This window comes from Vombatus ursinus, unplaced genomic scaffold (genome assembly GCF_900497805.2).
Source record: "Vombatus ursinus unplaced genomic scaffold, bare-nosed wombat genome assembly UNPS02014813.1, whole genome shotgun sequence".
Classification (NCBI taxonomy): Eukaryota; Metazoa; Chordata; class Mammalia; order Diprotodontia; family Vombatidae; genus Vombatus; species Vombatus ursinus.
In genome coordinates this window covers 7,695,215-7,719,666 of record NW_020954591.1, presented here as the reverse complement: position 1 = coordinate 7,719,666, position 24,452 = coordinate 7,695,215, and the positions used below count along the sequence as shown (strand labels likewise).

Here is a 24,452-nt window from a genome sequence, read left to right as displayed (position 1 = left end):
TCCAGTATAAAAATTTTCCTTTCTACCACCTATTCCATGTTGTGTCCTCAGTGGACATAACATGTACTCCATTTGTCAACTTTTTTTCTCAACTTTCTATTGTTTTGGTTTGTTTGATTTTTTTAAGTACAGAGACTTTTTTTTTAATTTTTTTGTTCCAAATTCTCTCTCTCTTCCTGATCCCTCCCCCACTTAATGAGAAGGCAAGGAAAAAAAAACCTATTACAGATATATATAGTCATAAAAAAACAAATGTCTACATTAGCTATGTTACCTCCACCCCAAAAAAGGGAAACAAGGAAGGAAGGAACAAAAAGAAACAAAGAAAGAAGAAACAAAGGAAGAAGAAAATATACTTTAATCTATACTCTGAAACAATCAGCTCTCCATCTGGAGGTGGATAGCATGTTTCAGTATGAGTCCTTTAGAATGGATCATTGTGTTGATCAGAATTCCTAAGCCTTTCAGAGTTGCTTGTCTTTACAATATTTCTGTTACTTTATAGATTGATCTCCTGGTTCTGATCACTTCACTTGGTATCAGTTCATGCAGATTTTCCCAGGTTTTTATGTAACATCTCCATTGTCATTTCTTACAACACAACAGTATTCCATCACATTCATGTTCCATAACTTGTTCAGCCATTCTCCAGTGAATGTCAACATCCCACGCAAAACAGGGTGCCAAGAACTGAATATCATATTCTGTATCTGGTCCAGGATACAATAAGATTATTCCCTACTTTTTTTTTCTGGGAACCATGCTTATATTCCTGAAGTTTAAAATTGCATCAGCATCCTAGGCAACTACCCCACATTGATGACTCTTGTTTAGCTTTCAGTCAGCTAAAACCCATATATCTTTCCACACTGACCCTACAAAGCAAAGTATTCCTCATTCTGCCTTTGCGCTATTGATTTTTAAAACATTTACATATGTATCTATTAAATTTCATTTTGTCAGATTTGACCATTCATCCCAGCATCCTGAGAGGTTTTTATAGTATTACTCTTTCATTCATTATTAACTTTCCTCTTCAACTTTCTGTCATCTCCAAATTTGTTAAGTATGTCTTCTCTCTTCATGCAAGTCATTGATTTTTTTTAATGGTGAATGGGACAAATCAGAACCCTGCATCTCACCACTAGTTCTAGCACAAAATCACACAGTATTAACATTCAAAGAAGCCTTCCTTAGAAGCCAAATAGTCCAGCCCATACCTGAACAAGAATCTCTTCCATAACCTATTCAGCTAGTGATTGTCCAGTTTTTGGTTGAAATCACCCAATGGAGAGGAACACACACCCTGTCAAGGTAGCCCATGCTACTTTTGTATGACTCTCATCATTAGGAAATGTTTTCTTGCATTTAACCTGAATTTACACTTTTACGGTTTCCACCCATTGTTCCTAGTTATGCCCTCTGGGGTTGAACAGAATAAATCTAATCCCTCTTTCATATAAAGGCCTTTCAAATACTTGAAGATAGTTATCATGTCCCCCTAGTGTTCTCTTCTCCAGGCTCACTATCCCCAATTCTTTCAACCAATCTTCCTATGGCATGAATTCAAGGCCCTTTACCATCCCAGTTGCCCTCTACTCAGTTCTCTCTAACTGAATGTCCTTCATCCAATTGCTGACCCAGAACTGAATTATCCACCATATTTATTCTGGCCAAGAATAGAGTATGGCAAGATTATCTCCTCTAGTCCTAGATAAAATGCCTCTTGATGCAGCCCCAAATCGTATTAGCGTTCCTTCTGCCTTATCAGATAGTTGATTCCTACTTAGATTGCAGCCCTCTAAAACCCCACAGATCATTGGAGGTGTATAGCTATCTAATCATATGTCCCCTGTCTTGTTGAAGTTGACTTTTTGAACTCTACGACTAGAGGACAGGACCATGGGCTGTTCCAAGGGTCTCTGTTTAAAGAGGGGTGCTCAGCACAGTTTTTCTCCCCATTTTCCACTAGCCACACTACTTTTGGACTTCTTTGGAACCCTCCGTTATGCCCCTGCCCAAGGTACCTTCTTCCCCATTCCCACCTCTGCTTTACATGTTGTCTTCCACCATTAGATTTTAAGCTCCTTTGATGACAAGGCCCTTCTATCTTTCCCCAGCACTTAGCATGGTGCCAGACACATAGTAGGCACTTAATAGATGTTTATTGATTGACTGAACCCAAATGTAAGATTTGACATTTTTCACTGTGCAATTTTATCTTATTTGACTCAGCCCAATCTCCTATAGTCTATCAGGCTCTTGTTGAATCCTGACTCTGTCATCCAGTGTGTTAGCTGTCCCTCTCAGCTTTGTGTCATACCCCAGTATGATAAGCATGTCATTTATGCTTTTATCCATGATACTCATGATTTCTTTAAAGAGACAACACGGGGCCAAACACAGATTCCTGAGGCATCCCCTGGAGTCCTTCTTCCAAGTTGACATCAAACCATTAATTACTATGCTTTGGATCCAGTCAATCAACCAATTATGAATCTACCTAATTGTATTATCATCTAGCCTACATCTCTTCATCTTCCCTACAGCAAATACTTGTGTTAGTATCTCTAGCTCAGCTTGCATGTTACCCATGCTTTGGGCATCAGGGTATAGACGTTTAAGGCCAGCATTCCTTTCTTCAACGTTATCTCCTTTAAATTTCTGAGTATCTCCACTGCTACTATCCTTCCTACATCATAGCTATTCTTCATGATATCTACCTTGATAGATATTCTTCCTCTTAATTTTTTCAGTTTAATTAGATTTACAAGATTAAAGACAAACTTATTCTCACCAGCCCTTGTTAGGTGTATCCAATCCCTAACCAAAAGCTGCCATTCCTATTTCTTAAGCCATCCCCTAGAAATCCAAATCTCGTTTTTAATACCATCTTGTTAAACAGCTGTTCGCTTCCCAGGTCTTCCTGTCTTCTGCTTTGCCTTTAATGGACAGCATCATACACCAATAAAGTCTTCAATTTCTCTGCAAGACTTTATAATGCTTTCTGCTTTTCTTCTGGTATCATTTGTGCCTACATGAATCACCAGAAGCGAAGAATATTATTGTCGTTCAGTCGTTTTAGTAGTGTCCAACTCTTCATAACCAGTTTTGGGGTTTCCTTGGCAAAGATACTGAAGTGGTTTGCCATTTCCTTCTCCAGCTCATTTTACAGATAGGGAAACTGAGGCAAACAGTTAAGTGACTTGCCAAGGGTCACACAGCTAGTAAGCATCTGAGGCCAGATTTGATCTCAGGGAGAGCCTGACTCCAGGCCCAGCACTCTATCCACTGTGCCATAGCTGCTTAGTGAGGAATATAGTGTGGCTTAAAACCTTCTTCTGGTCTGATCTGGATCTCTGTCAAAGAGATTTTTGTCAACAGTCTTGAGATAGTCACTCAGTCATCAACCACTTCATGGTGCTATAGTCCAAATCACATTTGTTCCATCTGGTTCATAATCATGTTATGAGAGATTTTGTCAAAGGCCTTTTCAAAATCTAACCTTTGTAGGGTTGTTCTGATCTCCCAACCTAATACTACCCTTTCAAAAAAAAGAAATTAGGTGAGTTTGCCATAATTTGTTCTTAATGAATCTAGGCTGACTCCTTCCTAATGATCCCATTCAGAGAGTGTAGGCTTTTTTTTTATGAAAAGTCAAATCAAAGTGTGACAATGTAGGCTTAAAGCATCCAAGAAAAAGGTGTGATCTTAAATTTAGAGAAATACAGTTTTCAAACTTTGCTTAATGTACATACATGTGCTTTATCCTGAATATGTAAACCAAGCACTTTGTAGGCACTCACTCAAGTGGTTATATTTTCTACTTACATTTCCTTCATCAACACTCTACACTGGTAATCTTAAGTTTAAATATGTAAAAAATACTTGTTCTCAATGATAGTATCCTTGATATCATTAGTCAGACTTTTTTCAATTTAGCACTATTTCCATTTTGAAGATTCATTTTAAAAGTGCTTGAATCAATCTATTTAATAATCTATTGTTGAATTTTACCGGGGAATGATGTCAGATTCAACAGTCTAGTTCCCAGAATTCATTTTTCTCCCTTTTGAGAAGGAGAACAATATGTGCCAATGCCAAATTTTTTTATGGATGTCCCATTCTCCACAATTCCTATTCTTATTAAACTATATATTATTGCTCTTTCAAAAATACCTATTGACATAAGCCTTCAGATTTGAACACTTAGAAAATGTACTTGAAAAAACTGGCTGCTCACTTTACCTGGAAAGAAAGCCTTACCTATATTTTGCTAAAAATCCAGTGTTTCCATCATACCAGAGTCATTACTTAGTAAGTTTTCACTTTTCAGGTAATTGCTAGTTCACTGAAAGAATTAATTCTCACCTTAATGAGTGAGCAATATGCTTCCTGAAGGTAGCTTGTTATCCTTTGGAGTACTTTGAAAAGTAGTGCTGATTTGTTGAAGTCAAAGGTTTCTCTTAAATATAGCTCTTGGGAAATGTGGACAGTAGGGAGCATTTGGATTTTAAAAATCATTTTATGCCATGAAGTTGTTATTTGAATGAATGCCCAGGACAACTGATGTATGAATTTTACTTAGGACTACTGCCTGAAAATAATGATGATTTTTTTTTAAATCTAGTTGGTTGGTACAATTTTTAAAAGTCTTTATTTGATACTTTTCTATATTGTATATGGTATGTTTCCCTTCCACTTCTGCAGGGATTATGGCAACCTGTCAGAAAAACCAGTACAGGGTTACTAGGAATCAGTTTTTAGACCAAATACAAAAACATTTGCAAAATTTTAGAGAGGAAGATGGTGAAACATTATAAGCAGTATTGCTTCATAAAACAGAGAAGCAATAGAGGAGAAAATGAGTTGACAGAAAACTTAATGTGAGATCCAAGGAAAGCCATATCATTCCCAGAGCATATGAAGATGAAACCAGGAGGACAGCGAATAGAAGAAAAATGAGAAAGATTTGTCAACATCTCTCCATCAATGACAGTAGACCTTGGGATTCTGATATCACAATCCTAGATGTGTTGCACAAAATAATAATGACACTAAAAAAAGACAGGAAACACAGCTGGACCACCTACAGAAGAGTTCTAGACCGAAGATGACAAAATTGTGTTGATTCCCAAGAGATATGAAAAGAGAAGATATTGAATGATGGAGGGAGGATCAAAGATGGCTTAACTATCAAAAAGGCAATTAAAAGAACATTAGTAACCACCAACCCACATACTTAGTTTCTCATCTCCCTAAAATCTTTAAGAAAATGATCTACACATGTACCAAAAACATTTTTTGCTAAAAAAAAAACAAGAAGGGAAGAGGCAAGCTTTGTTGAAAGAAACAACTCAGTCTCTAGAATGATATACCATGTCACCTTTATAGATCAAATGTATGGTAGGGTTCTCTGCAATTATATTTAAAAAAAAAAGATTTGGTGCAATGGGAAGAGAACTGGATTTGAAATCAGAAGGCCTGGTTTTGTTTCTCAGCTCTGATACACTGTCACCTGTGTGACCCTGGATAAATCACTTGTTCTCTTATCCTCAATGTTCTCATTTTAAAATAAGGAGGTTAGATTAGTTGGCCTCCAAGGCTATGTGAATTATTGTTGTTTGTCCTTCATTCTCAAAGAGGACCATGACATCAGGAAGATGATGCCATGACTTGCACATGAATTGGATTTAAATGAGGGAGGGCTGTGCAAAGTCACCAGCCTCACTTTCTCCCCCCGGAACCATCTGGGTCCAGTGGTGAGACATAGATCAGGCCAATAGGAGATGGCCTCAGATGCAGTGGAGACCTTGGCCTTTTTAAGCTAAGGTCTTTATGAGTTCTCACTTTGACTGAAGCAATGCCCATGTAGTGATTAAGGTTAGGTAAGATTGGTTGTTTGGTTGGTTGGTTCCTTCGTTCTTGAAGAGGACCAAAATGACATCACTATGTTAGAATCAAGTTACAATGTGTCCAACTGTGATCAGACCAATATGAGCTTGGAATGTTCTACCACAGGTCAGGCACGAATAATCCATGTGAACTTTTGGGGTGGATTCTCTAAATCTGTGCATTTTGTGTTTCTTTTGAGCTACTTCAATTCTGCTTTGCTCACAGAGCACAGCACCTTCTCTGATGAGGGCACGCCAGTATGTGGATTACAAAGATAGTGGAACCTCATAGATACTTGTTAGACACTGAGCAAACATTTCATGTTTATTTGTTTTGTTTTCTGTTCATTTCTATGGTTCTGCTCTGTTACATACTAAGAGTTTATGTAGGTGGCTCAGTGGATAGAGCACTGGCCCTGGAGTCAGGAGAAGCTGAGTTCAAATCTGACCTCAGACACTTGACACTTACTAGCTGTGTGACCGTGGGCAAGTCACTTAACCCTGATTGCCTCACCAAATAATAATAATAATAATTTTTAAAAGAGTTTTTGTAAAGTTAATCCTTATGCTTGGCCAGGTTTTTCTTTTCTTTGCATTCCCCTGCACTGATCCCATCCTCAAGGGGCTAAAGAGACCCTATATCTGAAATTGGATTGCCCAAAGCATTTTAAGCTACATTTTCTTGAAAATGCCCCAGGGAGTTCATCTCTATATTGGCCATGCCTTTGGTCTCTTCAGTCGGTCAGTCAATATTTATTAAGCTCTTACTATGCGCCAGGGCTATAAAGACAAAATCGAAACAAGTCCCTCCTCTCAAGCAACTTGTAACCTACAGAGGTAGATAGTGCATAATGCAATAAGGTAAGGAGACTGGTTTCCATAAGTGAAACGCAAACACTAGTCTCATTACTTTAGCGTTAAACCTCCTAATTGCTTCTTTTCTCTAAGCTTGAAACATGGGGGTATTCTTGCGGCTTAAAGGGAGCAGCGTTGTATGTTGATCTCTTGGTCTCATTAAGAAAGCTGACAAGCATACTGGGATAGTGCGTTCTAACCTTCTCTTCTCCCACCAGGTGGCTTTGACTTTCTCAGAGAGCACCAGTCCTCCCCCGTGCCGGACTCTGGCTTAAGCTCCAGCTCTGCTTCCTCCAGCATCAGTCTGGGAGGCAGCAGCGGGAATCTCCCACAGATCACCCAGGAGATAGAAGACATTGACACAGCCAATGAAACTGATGAGAAGGCAAACAAGCTCATCGAGTTCCTGACTACCAGGTAATGAGTGGTCTGCCATCTTAGAGCCCTCGTTTGGAAAAGTACCAGAACACACTCGGAAAAAATGAACACCAAGTTCCAACAAATTCTACTGTTTTCCAAGAATCTGCTAAAATTACCATGAATGGAAAGAGCTTGGTTCTTTTTGTTTTGTTTCAGTTTGGTTTTTTAGGAACCACGATATGACAACTGGTTGGCAAGAATCTATGATGCCCTGTAACAATCCTGACTTTAACCAGGATTAAGTGTGGCAGAGGCTAGGTGCTCTCTGGCTTAATACTTTTATACCTAAAACTATGCATTACCCATATCCTACCAAGGAGCAATTACTGAGAAAACCCATTAAATTGTAAACTCCTAGAACTGTCTTTTACATTTCCTAGTGTCCCCAGAGCTTAGTACAGTGCCCGTCCCAGAGTAGTCACTTAATAAATGTTGATTGACTGATTGATTGAAAAACTTCCCTCTGTTCATCAGTTGGAAGAGGCCACAAATAGCAAACAGAAACAAGTTGGGAAGGTAGTACAAGAAAGATGGAGCAAACCAATACTTAATAAATCAAATAAAAAAGTTGTGGGTTATCCTATTTTTCAGGTCTCATGATGCTTATACTTAATGATTTGTCTGGTAAATCCAGAGTGTTACTGGCAGCGTGGGGCATTCCCACAATGCCTTCTTATCTCTAGTGAGCAGCAGCTCACTTAAAGTCCTATGTGAGTAAATCTTTTCTCTAGTACTTTGCCAATTAACATGCCAGAGAAAATTCCTTTTCTATTATTACATATCCAAAACTTTCTCTGTACCTCACAGATGGCTCATTATATTTTTGTCAGTCACTGAGTTCATCAGCAGTTATTTATTAAATGCTTACTATGATACAGGCACTGTGCTGAGAGTTGGAGATACAGATAAAAGGAAAAACAGCCTTTCCTCTCAAGGGGCTCACATTTTAATCGGGGAAACACAATGTAAATAGCTGGATATATACAAGTTATAGAAAGAGGGAAGGCAGTAACAGGTAGAGGCTTGTGGAAGGACCTATAGAGGATGGGATTTAGGCTTAGTCTTGAAGGAAACCAGGTAAACTAAGAAGAGGAGACAAGGAGGCGGAGTATTCCAGGCATGGGGGACAGCCAGTGCAAAGTACAGAGAAAGGAGTTTGAGGGATATGTTATAGGAATAGCAAGTAGTTCAGTGTAGCTGGATCATGAAGTATGAGAAAACTGGAAAGGTAGGGAGGGGCCAGGTGGTGAAGAGCTTTAAATGCCAAACAGAGGACTTTATGTTTGACCCTGGAGGTAACAGGGAGTTTATTAAGTAAGGGGATGAGTGACAGTCAGACCTACCCTTTTTGTTTGGAGAAAGCTTGTGAAAGAAATTAGTGGGTCCTTTCTTAATATTGGGTGGGGCTGATTCAAATTACCTTGCATTTACTTTGTTTATATTTTGTCTTTGTTTTTCTGCTTGCATGTCATTCCTCACAATAGAACGTAAGTTCCTTGAGGGCAGGCCCCGTTTGGTTTTGACTTTGTGGCCCCTTTATCAAGCACTGTGCCTGGCATAGAGTAATCACTTAAACAGTGCTTATTAAAGATCAAAGGACCATGAGTCTATACATACATAACAGGATTGTTTGATCCTATGACCGTTTAGTTTATTATATTAAGGGACCAGGAATTTTTCTTGGAAAGGAAACACCCTTCATTCTTGCCCCTGTAAAAAGAAGGATTCCCTAGGGGAGAGTTTGATAATGACAAAATCACTAGAAAAATAGCCCAACAATTTCTGCATATAGTTTATCCTATGTAGCATATATATGTATGTATGTGTGTGTGTGTGTGTGTGTGTGTATAGCATTATAGGAACAAAGCCTCCTTTACATTAGAAAACTGTCATTTTTTTTATGGGGAGCAATGAGAATACCTGAGTAAGGATACCTGAGTGCTAGTCCAAACTATGCCTTAGTCTTTGTGTCACACATATACAAGGACAATAACAAAAAATCCAAACTTTTCTTAAAGAAAGAAAACAACAAAAATGTTTTCTCCAGTAACTTTCTCTCCATGATGGTCCAGGAGTTGAACCTGATGACTTCAAAGGTCCCTTCCAGCTTAAGCTTTGCCTCTATAAATTTGTTATTGATAAAATGACTCTGCAGTCCCCACCCTATTCTGACCATGGGCTATGAGTCTACATCCCTATAGTTAGGTTAAGTCTAAGGCTCAGCTCTCAGCTCAGCACTAATTGACTCCTGTTTGGAATGTGGCAACAACCTTGAACTTAGGGGGAGGTAGGTCCTGTAAGATAAGCAGCACCAAGTGTCTGTTTGAAAATGTTTCTTGGTGACTAGAATTTTCGAACTGAAGTCCACCTGTATTTTTTACCTGAAAAATAGAAGAGGAACTATAAAGTCCTTAATTTCTGGGCTGCGCTATTTATGAAACTTCAGAAATCTTTATTGAACATATTATTAGAAGGAGACCTAACTCACAATAAAATGAATTTTTAAACATTTAGCAAAGCTCCTACTAGAGGAGAAGAAATATATCACAATATGTTGTTTTTCTAATGCAAGTCATAGTTATTTGTCTCATATTTATATCTTTTAAGGGCTTTTGGTCCACTGTGGTGCCATGAAGATATTACACCCAAGAATCAGAATTCCAAGAGTGCTGAGCAGCTCACTAATTTCCTCCGTCATGTTGTGTCTGTGTTTAAGGATTCTAAGTCAGGTACCTTATTTTGTTACTTGGAAGTGTACCTTCAGTTTTTCCACAATGGGACCCACTGTTCTTTGATCTGACGTGTTATTCTACACTTGACACTCTTAAAACAGAGCACATTAGGGGTGGTTTTCACATTTGTCAAATATCTGACTGGAGTTCATTTTTTTGGAAAACTCAGAGTAATAGTTCTGTCCTATCTAAGGTTATAAAAACTCTCAGAAACTGACTACTTTATATAATTTAATACTGCTTGATATCATCTGTATTTGCATTACTCTACTTGAAGTACTTTTCCTATTATCATTTGATCTTCTTGTTTCCATTTCCACTCAATTAAGCCACCCACTGATGTGGCCGTTGCTTAGACTTCAGCATCACCCATAATTATACCATCTCCAACATATTAAACTTTGAAATTCCACTTTCTGACACAGTGTCCTATCTTTCCACTTTTTTATATTCCCACTCTCACCAAATTTTCTCTTCCTCATCATGACTGCTGACCCCTGAATTTTCCTCCTAGTTCTCCAAGTCCATTAATTTCATTCTGGCTTCAGTGGACTACCCACTCAACCTAGAGACCATGTTTACAACTTTTCATCCCTAACACCCAGCACAGTGGCTGGCACATAGGAGGCACCTAATAAATGCTTGTTGATTAATTAACTGATTGATTATTCCTCTGCCCTCAATAAAAGGAATTCCCACCCTTCCTTCACAACCAAACTCAAATGCCACTTTCTCCAGGGAGGCTTTCCTGCTCTCCTCTGCCAATTAGGGCCTTCCTCTTCAGACTTCACAAAGCACTTTGTTTTGGAGATTTCTAGCGCATGTGACCTGTAACACTCTATATTTTTCAGTCTGGGTTTATGTGTTATCCCGCTCCTATACTGTAAGGCTCCATGACAGCCGGGATTGTATCTCATCTAATCTTTATGTCTCCCTTTCCTGGTCTGCACAACCAGGCACTTAGTAAAGGTTTGTTAACTGACAAATTGAATCAGTGGTCTAAGAATACATTGATTATTCTGTTGAACCAGTTTTATTTCTAACCTGCTAAATTTCTTTTAGGCCCAACAGGGTCCTTTGCTTACTTGGTGGCTCAGTTGACATGTTAAAAACCTCAGCTGCTCCTAGTATGAGCACATTCCCAAGGTTGAAATATCTAAGCCACCATTATCATAACATGCTAATTACTAAGGAGGAATTCCTTAGAAAAGAAATGGTGGTGAACTGGGGTGGAGGAGGTATTCCTGGAATAGGGTTTCCCATTTCTTGTTTTTAGATTCCACCTTAAATTACTTCTGAAAACCCCAGAGCACAGTGATGTTCACTTGGTATCAAATGAAATGGTCAGTTTTATATGTAGAAGCTGCATCTTTCCTCCACGGAGAGACAGAAAAGGTTAAACTTGGCACTTGATTAAATGGGGACGTTGTCCTCTGCTTAACAGTCATCTGAGAATTAAACATAGCCTGAAAGAAAGGAATTTATGATTTGCATATGAACCACTAATTAACTCAACCCTGGTCTGGAGGGTTGTAACAAAAAAGAGAATAAGGCAATGGCTTTCAATTCTTAGAGAGACCACAGCCTTGACCAGGACACTCCCAGCTGCCCTAGTGTATTGCCTACTGTCCTGCTGTCCTTGCTAAGTGCTTCTTTTGCCTGATCATCTTATTCCTGTCTTCCATGCCTTAGCGTATTCCTAGAATAACCAGTTTATCCCAGCTAACCAATTCTTTTCCTCCCATCCTTCATGAAATCTCCTCTGGGAACCTTTCTCCAGTAAATCTGAAGCATGGTACCCATTCAACATACACACATATACACATACACACTGCAAACACAATCTATACACTGTATTTTTTTTGCCCATATTATAAGTTCTTTCCTTATGTATATATTTGAATCCTAGCATCATTTGTTTAACATTTTCAGTCCATTAAATTAGGTGGACATAGCACACCAATTTGTACTACTTTCATACCGGGACTTTTAATATGCCTTTGAAAATTAGATCTGTCTAAAACCCAAGACATTGTTATCATTTGACCAATGGTACTGTGGATGCAGTGCTGGGCCTCGAGTCAGGAAGACTCCTCTTCCTGAGTTCAAGTCTGGCCTCAACACTTCCTAGCTGTGTGACCCTAGGCAGGTCACTTTAATCTTGTTTGCCTCAGCTTCCTCATCTGTAAAATGAGCTGAAGAAGGAAATAGCAAACCACTCCAGTATCTTTGCCAAGAAAACCCCAAATGGAGTCATGAAGAGTTGAACACAACTGAAACAAATGAACAACAACAACAGATCTTGATTTCCTTTTATCCCACTTTGAATGCATGAATTTAAGAGGAGGTACTAAATCGTAAAGTACTCCAGAATGTCTCCTGTTTCCAATTTGCATTAAATGAGGTGATGTGAAATTTATACAGTAAATAATATTCCAGTGATTGTTGGCATAAGGGAATATTTTTTCAACCCAGACCCATAGACTTAGGGTACATTAATTGTGAGGAAATTGTTAAAAGGCCCATCATTTTTTATAAATTAATATGTAATATACACTTTGAGAAATAATGTCACACTTAACTATAACATCCTGTTTTCACAAACCTACTCCATGATGTTCTTGAATCACTATATTAATACAATTTCCCCAATGTACTTTCAGTCCTTATTTGATTAAGGTCCATCAGCATTTTCTCATCTTTAAATGGAGTGGCTCTTCCAAGGTCCATGCAAATGAACCAAGAAATGGAGAGCTGCAAAGAGAGATGCCTTTCAGCTTTCCTCTTATTAAATAGTAATTCCTAAGTGTCTATTTGCACAAAGTATGGTATTGTGAACAAAAATTAATTAAGAAAGGCATAGTTCTTGTCTATTGGGAGCTTACTACCAGTGCCAAGGCTCCACAGGCAATTAGCTGTATAGACCAAGTAGTTTGGCATATTATGAAAAGGGTGCTGGACTTGAAGGCATGGGAGAGCGGAGTTTAAACCTCTTGCTTAGTACTCATTAACTCTTTGACAACCAGCAAGACAGCCAACTATACTGAGCCTCAATTTTCTCATCTATAAACTGGGGATAAAAATAATACCTGTAGTTCTTACTCACAGGGCTGTGATCAAATGAGATATTATATGCAAAACACTTTGAAATCTTTGAAGTACTATGGACATGATGATTTATTAAGATGTAAAGGAGCAATGAGGTGGCATAGTGGATAGAGTGCCAGGCCTAGAGTCAGGATACCTGAATTCAAATCCAGCCTCAGATGTTTACTAGCTCTGTGATGCTGGGCAAGTCACTTAACCATGTTTGCCTCAGTTTCCTCATCTGTAAAATGAGCTGGAGAAGGAAAAGCAAACCACTCTAGTATCTCTTCAAAAACAAAACAAAACAAAACAAATAGGGTCATGAACAGTTGGACAAGAGTGAAAAACCACTGAACAACAACAAAGGAATTAAAAAGATGAAAGAGGTCCTAGAGACACAGGTCTCTGAGGGAAACGCCTAACCTCAAAAGGCTTATAGCTTAATGAAGGAGGCAAAAGAGAACAAGGTCGTGCACACAAATGCAAATATAATCATAACATAAGAGAAGTATAAAGTGCTGTGGTCTGAAAAAGGGAAAAACCACTTTCTACTGATGTAATCAGGAAAGGCTTCATGGAGAGCTGACAGTTAAGCTAGTTCTCTGTAGTCTTCAGATCCTAGTAACCCCGGGTCTACACAGCTACCTGGCCATGAAGCCTTGGCACTGGCAGCAAACTCCCAATAGGCAAGAACTATGCCTTTGTGAATTAATAAGGACAAGCTAAGATGGTAAGAAGTTATCTTTAGAGATGAGAATGTATACCAGGTCTAAGGAACGGTGAATGAAGGAAGAGTAGGGATGTGTTTGAAGGAAGATGAGCAATCCTGTTTGGCTAGATCATAGAATAAATGAAAGTAATGTGACATAACTGGATTGATAGGTGTCATGACTCCCTTGCTCAGAGACTGGACCAGTTCCAGGGCATAGGATATGGCCAATTTTACAACTGGAGGCCAGCTAGTTCCATGCTAGAGAAATATAGAGGGAAGAACCTCATCTGGTCACCATGCTTATAATGTAAACACCTTGGGCAAGTCATTTAATTTCTCTTCTTTCCTGTCTCTAAAAAGAGGAGGTTGGACTGGGTACTATCTCAGGCTCCTTGGCTCCTTCCAATTCTCAATACTGTGACTGCACAAAGCAGAGACATTGTATCCAAAAATAAAATCCTTCTAAAAAGATTTTTCTTAGTGTTTTGCTAATTAGTTACCATCACTTTGTAAATTGGGGCTTACAAGTGTTCACCCTAGAAGCTATTGATTTCCCCCCATTTTGCCTATAATGAAGGTAATCTGCCCCATCACTATGTAATATTAGTTATTAGTATTATCATCATTATTATCAAAAATCCTTCCAGGCATCATCTCTAAATGTCATCGTAGCAGATGTAGTTTGTTTATTCTGCTGAGGTTAATGAATAGGATGGGACCTTATTTGTTAGAAGATCCTTGCTGCGTGTCTGTCCTCTCCAGGTCATTGCCTTCTCCTTATTCCTTGTCTCCTGGCAAGGTAGAGAGATGTTCCCAGTGCCCTGAGCATGCTATGTGAACTCTCCTCTTTTTCCTTCAGTCGTTAACTAATTTCCCTCCCATCTCTACTTTCTAAGTCTTATAAAGTTAGAGACTGTTACTATGGAATTTTAAAACAGTAAGATTTGCACAGTCAATATCACTTTTCCTGTTCCTTTATCAATAACTGTAGCTGGCTTTATATAGCTCTCTTAACTGCTTCCAGTTCAACTTTTTAGTTACAATCCAAACTTACTAGAGCAATAGCTTATAAAACATATTAAAACAGAAGTTTAGAAGAATTTAAGCAAAGATACAAAGTAATTTCTTCTCTATATATATGTTATTAGGCTTTGTTTTTCTAGTAAGTAGGAACTTTACCACTGTTTTCTGCTGAGAAAAGTTCTAAGCCCATTTCCTGACACATTTTGTGCTTTATACAGAAGCTTTACTATAAGGCTTGGTGGACCCAACAGCCCAAACAGAGGCTAAGGAGAGGAGAACTTAAGTGACCTCAAGTTGTTGCAGCTCATTCTCTTTATCTAGTTAGTTGGGATACAGCCAAATGGATTCCATAGCAGTCCAGATCGTCATTGATGGCCACTGGGACTGGTTTCCCTTTATGTATGTATAGTCCAGATGTTTCATTGCCTTCAGCCATGGGCCTTTTAAATGATCGCCAGAGTTCCACGATGATGTCCTTTAATTACCATCCAATAAAGTGGTCAGCTGAGGTAGAGGGCTATGATTTTGTCTGACTTAAAAAACATAAGTAGGACAGATATCAAGTTGCAGGATCAAGTTTGCATTGCAAGCTTATAAACATTTTATAGATGCCCGTTTATAGCCTCTGTTTTGAGGAGACAAGGACATTGCTGTGTCTACATGTGGTCACAGGTCTTTTGATTGGGATTGAAGCCTCCATAGTTTAAAAGGGGCATGAATTTAAAACATGGATGTCCTTACATTCCATGCACAAGAGGACTGAAAATTTGCAAATAACTAATGTGAATGAGGAAGACCAAATAGAACTCAAAATATCGAATGTGAAAGGTGGAGTAGGATCAATTTGAAGTTAAATATGGAAGCATAGGTTTTTGTTGCTGGTTTGTTTTTTTTTTTTTTTTATTCTTTTCATTCAGAAGGGGTAATGGTGGGTTTGGTCAGGTTAGCCCATTATAAAAGACCAAATGAGTTCTTGAAAAATGTGAGTTTTTTTCAGTCAGAGCTGTGTTTGTACTTTATTATCCCAAAAGGAATGGGAAGCCATGTGGGGCGCAGGGGGAGGTTGGGTAGTGTGTGTCATAGATTTCCCTCTCATTACTGATCTCCCAACTAAAGTTTGGCTGACAGCTTGTTGGGGATGTACTAAAGGGGATCCTCAGTCCAGAAAGTTTTGCATTAGATGGCGTCTGAGCTCCTTTCCAGCTCAGAGATTTTGATTCTTTGATCTTCTCCCCTCCCCTCCCCTCCCCTCCTCCCCTCTCTCAGGTTTCCATCTGGAGCAACACCTGAGTGAAGTTGCGTTACAAACAGCCCTGGCCAGCTCTTCTAGGCATTATGCAGGTCGCTCTTTCCAGATCTTCCGGGCCCTAAAGCAACCTTTGTCAGCCCATGCCCTGTCTGACCTCCTCTCTCGACTGGTGGAAGTTATTGGAGAACATGGAGATGAGATTCAGGTATGAAAGCAAAGGGTGGTGAGCTTATCATCTGGTGTCCAATTTAAAAAAAAAACTGATGTAGTCTGTCTTCTCTTTCTCCCTTAGTCATACATCCCATCAACAATGCTAATAATGGCTGACTTTTATAGAATACTTCTAGCTCTGCTGATTGCTTCATATTTAACTTTCTGAGTAGATGATGAACATACAACACCTGTTTGTTTTTATATTGGCAGCCAAAATTTGTAGCATTACTGTTTACTTTTGCTGCTAACCTAGGATACCCTCAAACAATGATTTGGGGGCAAAGAGCTACTTGTTTCCTCGCCTAAAGCCCTATGGTGGTTAAAATTTGCTTAAGAGAGGGAGGGGGAAGAGGAACTCACTGGGAAGCATTTTGTTCTCAGTGCCTTTGTCCATATCACTATCTCAGCGAATCCCAAAGGACTTGGGAAGTGGGCTGCTTAGCAGCCTTCTCCTTCTAGCCCTTCTTAACCTGGGGTCCATTAACTTGGCATTTTTTTATGTTTTGCTAACTGTGTTTCAATATAATTGATTTTCTTTATAATCCTATATATTTTATTTTATGCATTTCAAAACACTTTGAGAAGGGGTCCATAGTCTTCACCAGACTGCCAGAAGGGTCCAACACAAAACAAAATGGTTAAGAACCTCTGCTCTAGCTTATAACTAACCCCATTCCCTATGACTTGAAGGCAGCATTTCAAATGCCAAAGGACTTGAGAGTATGATTGAAAGCTGTGGCAACCAAATTACCTTACTGGGGTCTGTAATAGTGGTGACAATAGCTCACGTTTATATAACACTAAGCTATATAACATGCTATCCCATTGTTACCAACTGGTTGATCTTGACAAGCCTATTGTAGATCTGACATCCATCCACCAACTCCCAAAGCTTCTTTTCTTTGTCTAAGTGTACTGATTATGTCTCAGGAATCAGAGAGTCCTCAAGCTGGAGGACACCTGAGAGCTCACTGAGTACAATGCCTGTCCAATGCCTGAATTCCCTCTACACCACTCCAATAACAGTCAGTTGACATTTATCAAGCACCTACTGCATACCAAGCACTGTGCTAAGTGCTGATACAGAGAAAGGCAAACTATAGTCTCTGCCTTCCAGGAGCTTGCAGTCTCACAGGAAACTTGCTGTCTTGCAATGTAGACCATTCTGTCTTCAGCCAGCTCTAATCTATTAGGAAATTTTATTTTCTATTGGGCTAAATTCCATTTTCTGGTAATTTCCACCTTTTGGTCCTGTTTCTGCCCTTTGGAACTATATAGACTCCATCTTAATTCTTCTTTCATATGACATTCATACAAACATTTTCAGATAGGCATCATGTTCTTATACTCCCCAATGCTGCTTTCTCTAGGCTAAACATTAGTAAGTGAGATAGATTCTTCCTTCTTATCCCTTTTATAATAATAAACCAAGCCAGCAACAATGTTCTACCATAGTATTAATACAGTATTATTTGGGAATAACTAGCCCTAAGTAATTTGAAGGGTAGTATGGTGTAGTGGAAAGACTGATGGACTGGGAGACAGAGAACGACCTGTGTTTCAATTCCAACCCTGCCATTTTCTACATGTATATCCTTGGAGAAATTCTTTAACCTCTCTGGGCCTTAGTTTCCTTATCTGTATAATGAAGGACTTAGATGATCTCTAAGGTCCATTTCAGCTCTAGAGTTATGATATATGATCTTATGTAATTTCTCTTTAAGTGTTAAGTCAGCTGTCACAGGAAGCACAAATACATCATAGACTCACAGACTTAGACCTGTAAAGGATATTAAAGGATATTAGAGGTCATTGAATCCATTATTTCATTTATGAGGAAACTGAGACAAACAGAAGTTAAGTGACTTGTCCAGGGTCACATAGCTAGTATTTGCCCGAGATGGGATTCAACTCCAAGTCTTCCTGACTCCAGGTCCGTGCTCTATCCATTTCACCAAGATACCTCTTTGGGGTTGTTTTTGAAGAATAGCAAATCCACTTTTATGTTGAAATGGTTGGTTTCTGTGTTTGGCAGGGTTATGTAATGGAAGCACTCCTTACCTTGGAAGCTACTGTGGATAATTTGTCAGACTGCTTGAAGAACAGTGATCTCTTGACTGTACTATCTCGGTGAGAGACAGTTTCATGACATTTGGAAATCAAGAATTCTGTAGGCTTTTTTTTAAACATTTGAGAAATATTTGCTCTGACAGTGTAAAATAAGTTCAGGAAACACCTATAAAAACTCATTTGAATCACTATAACAAGTGACAGATTTTTTTTTTAGTCCCACGCCTGATTCTCAGACTTTCCTACATGTCTTTTATATCCTCAGTAATGAGATCAGTGCTCATTTTCATAGCTTTCAATAGAGGAGTCAAGAAAGAGGAATTTACAAAAGTTGATGTTTCCAAAAGAGTGGGCATGCTCCCTCCGTTAACATCCCCTGAGATGAATTTGACTTTATTGAGAAGGGTGGGATTTTCACAGAAGCTCACTGGCATATTCTAATAAACTTATTTATTCCCATCCCCAGCTCATCATCACCTGATCTAAGCTCAAGCACTAAGCTGACAGCAAACCGAAAGAGCACAGGTCAACTGAATGTGAACCCAGGAGTTGCCAGTGGCAACACAGCCACTGCAGAACGAAGCCGACATCAGAGGAGTTTCTCCGTCCCCAAGAAGTTTGGCGTTGTAGACCGAACTTCAGACCCACCTCGAAGTGCAACTCTGGACCGGATCCAGGCTTGTACCCAGCAGGGGCTCTCCTCTAAGACCAGGAGCTCGTCTTCTTTGAAAGACAGCCTCACCGACCCATCCCACATCAACAATCCAACCAACCTATTGGCCACCATTTTCTGGGTCACTGTGGCCTTAATGGAATCTGATTTTGAGTTTGAATATCTAATGGCCTTAAGATTACTCAATAAGTTACTGACTCATTTGCCCCTTGACAAAGCTGAAAACCGAGAGAAACTTGAAAAATTACAAGGACAGCTCAAGTGGGCAGATTTCTCAGGGCTACAACAGCTGTTGCTCAAAGGATTCACTTCCCTCACTACCACAGACCTCACCCTGCATCTCTTCAGTTTGCTAACACCCGTGTCACGAGTATCTATGGTCGACTCATCTCAGGCTATTGGTAAATCCCATGAATCTTTCCCTCTTATGTGTTTTATTTGCCATTGTGCTGAAATTTGTTATAAACATACAAGAATATAGATTGAGGCTTTTAAAAACAATTCTGTTCAGTTGGGGGCAGAGACCAATGGTCCTGTACCCAATTTCGTTGATATTGAAAACTCCCAAGGAAGGAAACTCCTTCTAACAATGCATATCAACAACGGTTCTTCAGCTTAGTCTTTTAATTAATTATTTTTTTTAAAAGAAAATCAATTTTTCCTCCCTTTTGTGCCTCTCATTGAAAAAAGAAAAAGAAAACCGTTATAACAAATATGTATAGTCAAGGGAAAAAAACTCTCATTGGCCATGTCCATTACGCACCCCCTTAATCCATCACTTCTCTCTCAGGAGGCTGGTAGCATGCTTTGTCATCAGTTCTCTGGAGTCATGGCTGGTCATTGACCTGATAATAGTTCTTAAGGCTCTGAAAGTTGCTGGTTTTTATAGCCTTCGCCTTACAGTCTTAGGGCGTTGCCTCAGACACTTAAAGCATAAATGACATTTCTAGCATCCCACAACCAGAATGTGTTAAAGGTGGGTCTTGAACCCAGATCTCCCTGACTCTAAGTGAACTCTAAACACATCCCGTGCTGCCTCTCAAAATATTCTGTGGTAATGTGTAAATGTATTTTTTCATCTCCCAATTCTCTGCAATTCATTCATTTGATTATTTTTATTAGAAAGTATTTCTATTTCCAAAACAACAGTTAATATGTCCTTCTAAAATTAGTCTTATCATGGGAGAAAAGTGAAGGTTAAGTTCCTTACCCTTCAAGACCCAGATCATGATTGTTCCTTCTCATTAAGATTTTATAGGTTAACATCCAGACCTTTTATTTTGCTTTGTCTTTTTATTCTGACTGTTCACCCAGGTCATTATACTTTTCATTAAGCCAAATAAACAAACCCCATTTTTTAATGCTCTTAAATATAGCCTAGTATTCTTTTTGTTGACATAAAGCATAACATTTTGGTGAACAGCCTACATGCCAACTGTTATTATTTAAAGAGCCTTACGATAATAATGATTAGGCCCAAACTTAAGAAGTCTCTTAATTCGCATGACATTTTTGAAAACAAAACTTTTTTCCCCTTATACTGTTTTAAAGACACACTTCAGTACATTATTAATATTTTTAATAATTCTGTCAGCCAGGTAATCCTCAGTAAGAGTCTTTATTTTAAAATTTAAAATCAGTTGTAAACATTGATTTTGTAAAGGTTTTCTCTTACACTATTGTGATTGCAGTCTTTTCCTGACTTTTGTATTTTGCCAAAATAAAGTTACCTCACAACAGACTGCATTTGCTTTACCTCAGTGGGTATACATTCTCTAATATAACTGCCAACCTTAGTCTGCTTATGAGTAAAAATACATTTTTCTTTCCCTCAGATATACTCATTGTATCCTTTTTCCCATTCCAGGATTTCCATTGAATGTCCTTTGTCTCCTGCCTCAGTTGATTCAACATTTTGACAATCCTAATCAATTCTGTAAGGATATAGCAGAGAGGATTGCTCAGGTATAGTACTATATTATTACCAACATGTAAATCAGCTTGGGCTTAGGAACCCAGGCCTTTACAAAATTAGACAAACTCTTACAGAAATGAGGCCATAAGTAATTTTTTTTTTCCATTTGAAAGCATGAACCATATCATTAACCATATACTTTTCTAAGTGGCAAATGTTTATGGCAATCTGATATATGATATTTTTTTAAATGATCTCTAAATACGAGGAAAATTGTGAAAATATTATAGAATAGTTTCTTTTTTAAAAAATCAATTCTGTGTCCTGAAAGTCTATTTTCTAGATTGCTAGATAATATTTGAGTTTTAAATTCATTTTCTTTCTTTTTCACTGGGACATTTAATTTTCATTTTTTAGGTTTGCCTGGAAGAAAAGAACCCCAAGCTTTCAAATCTTGCACATGTCATGACTCTTTATAAAACCCACAGCTACACAAGAGACTGTGCCACCTGGGTCAATGTTGTGTGTCGATACCTTCATGAAGCATTTGCTGATATTACCCTGAATATGGTGACATATCTGGCAGAGGTGAGGAATGGTAATGAAATTCCAGGCATCATCTTTTTCTCCCTGATTGATATAGCCTGAAGGGCCTGGAATGAATGGTCTTGAGGGAGGTCGTGGCAGAAGGAATTTTGCCTCTCTGTGTATGAACATTTAAAGAGAATACATCATGCTTTGATATTTTCAATCGTCTCTACTTGCACTAATTAGCAGAACACATTGCTCATCGTGGATGAAGGTGACCTTTGCAGAGTGCAAATTCCAACAAAGCAGGAAAGGCCCTGAGGTGTAAAACCTATGGGGGACTGGATTATGTGTCTGTCATCAGAAGATGCACCTACCTAGGGATGGAAAGGCTGGGTACAGGTGATGAATTGTCCCTGTCATGATATTTCATAAAGGCCACCTCCTCAATTATGGAGTAGTTACTGTCTGTGTTTTAGGAGGCAGGACCCATACTGATGATACCATGGGCCATTTGAAACTGAAAAGAAAAGAAGTTTTAAAATAAACTTTCATAATGGCCAGTTGTTTTTGCAAACTGAAATGTTGATTTTTTTTTTAATCCTCATGCAAATGTAATTCTGGCACACTCTAAGCAAGCAATTCTTCTTCTCCTAGTCCTGGTTACTTAGTGCTGGGAAGGGGAGTAATGGGGGTGGGGGTAGTACAGTGGAAAGAACCCTGGATTGAAAGTCAGAGGACCCAAGTTCAAATCCCAGCTCTGCTACTTGCTACCTAGTGATGTTAGGAAGGTTGCTTAACCTTTAAGGACCCCAATTTCCTCGTCTATAAATTTGGAAGGTTAGATTGTAAAATGGAAGGCTGCTTGGTGGAATACAAAGAGCACTGACTGTGGAGTCAGAAGACCCGGGTTCAGATCCTACTTCTGCTACTATCTGTATGATTTGGGGCTAATCACTTAACTTCCCTGGGCCCCAGTGTCTTTGTCAAATGATAAGATTAGATTAGGTGACCTGGAAGGGGCTCTAGGGCCCCATGCAGCCCTAGACCCTATAATTAAGTAACTTCTTAGAGGCCCTTCCTCCTCTAAATCTATAGATACTGCCTAATAATGTATGGGTTTATTTTTCTTCCCATATCTGCACAGTTTAGTTATTTGAGCCTATTAAGCACCAACGTGTTACACCAGCGATGACCCGTGTTTAGTGTATTGCTTTTTGCCCTGAGGAGTTTAATCTGTAAAGATGTGAAATTTGTTGACATTGTATATAGGTGATGTCACCTACTTTTTTTCAGAATTTTTCATTTTTACTCTTTCTGGTATGTAACTCTCCTAATACTACTGCGATCTCCCATTTACGTAGTCCTTTATATTTTACAAAGCAATTTTCTCACAACAACCCAGTGAGGTAGGTTGTATAAGTATTAGCTCCATTTTTTAGTTGAAGAACATAAGGCTTAATGGAAGGTGTATCTGAGGGTCCGGTTGGATCACATGGTGTTTGCTGGTTCTAGCTTCCTGTTGTGTGGCACCAGTAGTAACTTTTGTACATTCGTTTCTAAACTTCATTTTTGCGTTTATATTTATTCGTAAGTTCAGCAAGCATCTAGCAAGTGCCAGTTATATACGAGACACTCTGATAGATTCTGGGGCTATGAAAACAATGATGAAACAGTTCCTGTCCTCAAGGAACTTAGGGACGATATAACATGGATAAAACGATTTTAAACTAAAAAGTTGACATTACTTGACCCAGGTCAAACAGTCAAGAAGTTTTGGAGCCATATCTTTAAACTCCAATTCCAGTGTGCATTACCCTGGGTTCCTTCAAAGGACTCATTACTAGTTAGTTTTCAAAAGATATCCTGATTTCTAAATAATGCATCCCATTAATGTTTAGTTGTGATCCTTCCTATAAGAGGCTAGACTGGTCAAGAGCTAAATCAAGTTTCTGAAATGTTTTAAAACATAAAAAGCTTCATTACCCAAGTGAACTCATTTGTCTTTATTAGTGGGCTTGATAGTATCAACATTTCCAGCCAGTTTGGGACTTTGATTTAGAACGAAGATACACATGGCACTCACTTCTGAAAATTTGTTGACCCCTATTTTAGAATATGACAACTGGAGTGGGGAAAGGTAGACATATGGGAATAGGACTGGTGACGCTGTTTGCGTAGGGCAGTTTTACCAAATGGAATGTTAATTCCTTGAAGCCAGAACTTTTTTTATTCTCATTTAGCCTTTGTGCCTTCAGGTCTAGCAAAGTGCCTTAAACATATCAGGTACCTAGTAAATGCTTGAATTAAATTAAATTGAATTAAATTAAACTGAATTGAATTCTAGAGAGTTGGATGGATCACTCTGCTTTACTTCCTATAGGGTAGTATGTTAATCATAAACAAATATTTTAAAAAATAAAGTTAAATACTAGTATTAGAGAAACATAGTGGCCACCTAGAATAATCCATATCTGACCAAGAATCCCTTTTACCACACACCCTAGCAGTGATCATCCAGACTTTGCTTGAAGACCCCTCTGTGAGGGAGAACCCACCAATTCCCAAGGTAACCCAGTTCACATATATTCCTATGAGAGTATGAACCTCAAGTGAAGTTTTTTTTTCCATTAAAAAAAGTTAACTCACTCCCTTTGTATGTCTTGCCTCACAGCTCCTAGAGAAAGGTCTTCCAAGTATGCAACAATCCCTCCTGCAGATGATCTACAGTCTGCTCAGCTATATGGACCTATCAGGTGTTCCTGTAAAGCAATTTAACATGGAAGTGTTGAAGACCATTGAAAAATATGTGCAGGTAAAATGGTTTTTAACTTCTTTTATAAGAGAGTATGAAACCAGGTCTTCTGTTTATGAATCATTATGTCCTTTCTGTTGTTTTGCATAGCATTAAAGCTGTTCTTTGTCTGATAGGAAGTTACTTTGAATGTTTTGCATGGGAACTGGGGTCTCATATCCAAATAATTATAATATAACTAACATTTCTACAGCATTTACTATCTGCTAGGTACCATGCTAAGTACATTATAATTATTATCTCATTTAATCCTCACAACAACTCTG

The 24,452-nt window shown here is 38.6% G+C and overlaps 1 protein-coding gene across 5 annotated transcripts in view; it reads left to right on the top strand.

The window, feature by feature from the left end:
* Nucleotides 1-24,452, top strand: part of FRY (FRY microtubule binding protein) — a 505,098-nt gene that overhangs the window by 422,722 nt on the left and 57,924 nt on the right. For all 5 annotated transcript variants that reach the window (XM_027877678.1, XM_027877681.1, XM_027877679.1 and 2 more), the window contains 8 exons: nucleotides 6,968-7,166; nucleotides 9,777-9,898; nucleotides 15,990-16,177; nucleotides 18,221-18,315; nucleotides 18,722-19,329; nucleotides 20,796-20,893; nucleotides 21,261-21,431; nucleotides 24,046-24,186. In XM_027877678.1, the coding sequence (XP_027733479.1) occupies nucleotides 6,968-7,166; nucleotides 9,777-9,898; nucleotides 15,990-16,177; nucleotides 18,221-18,315; nucleotides 18,722-19,329; nucleotides 20,796-20,893; nucleotides 21,261-21,431; nucleotides 24,046-24,186 (1,622 nt within the window). The remainder of the gene's footprint in view (nucleotides 1-6,967; nucleotides 7,167-9,776; nucleotides 9,899-15,989; nucleotides 16,178-18,220; nucleotides 18,316-18,721; nucleotides 19,330-20,795; nucleotides 20,894-21,260; nucleotides 21,432-24,045; nucleotides 24,187-24,452) is intronic.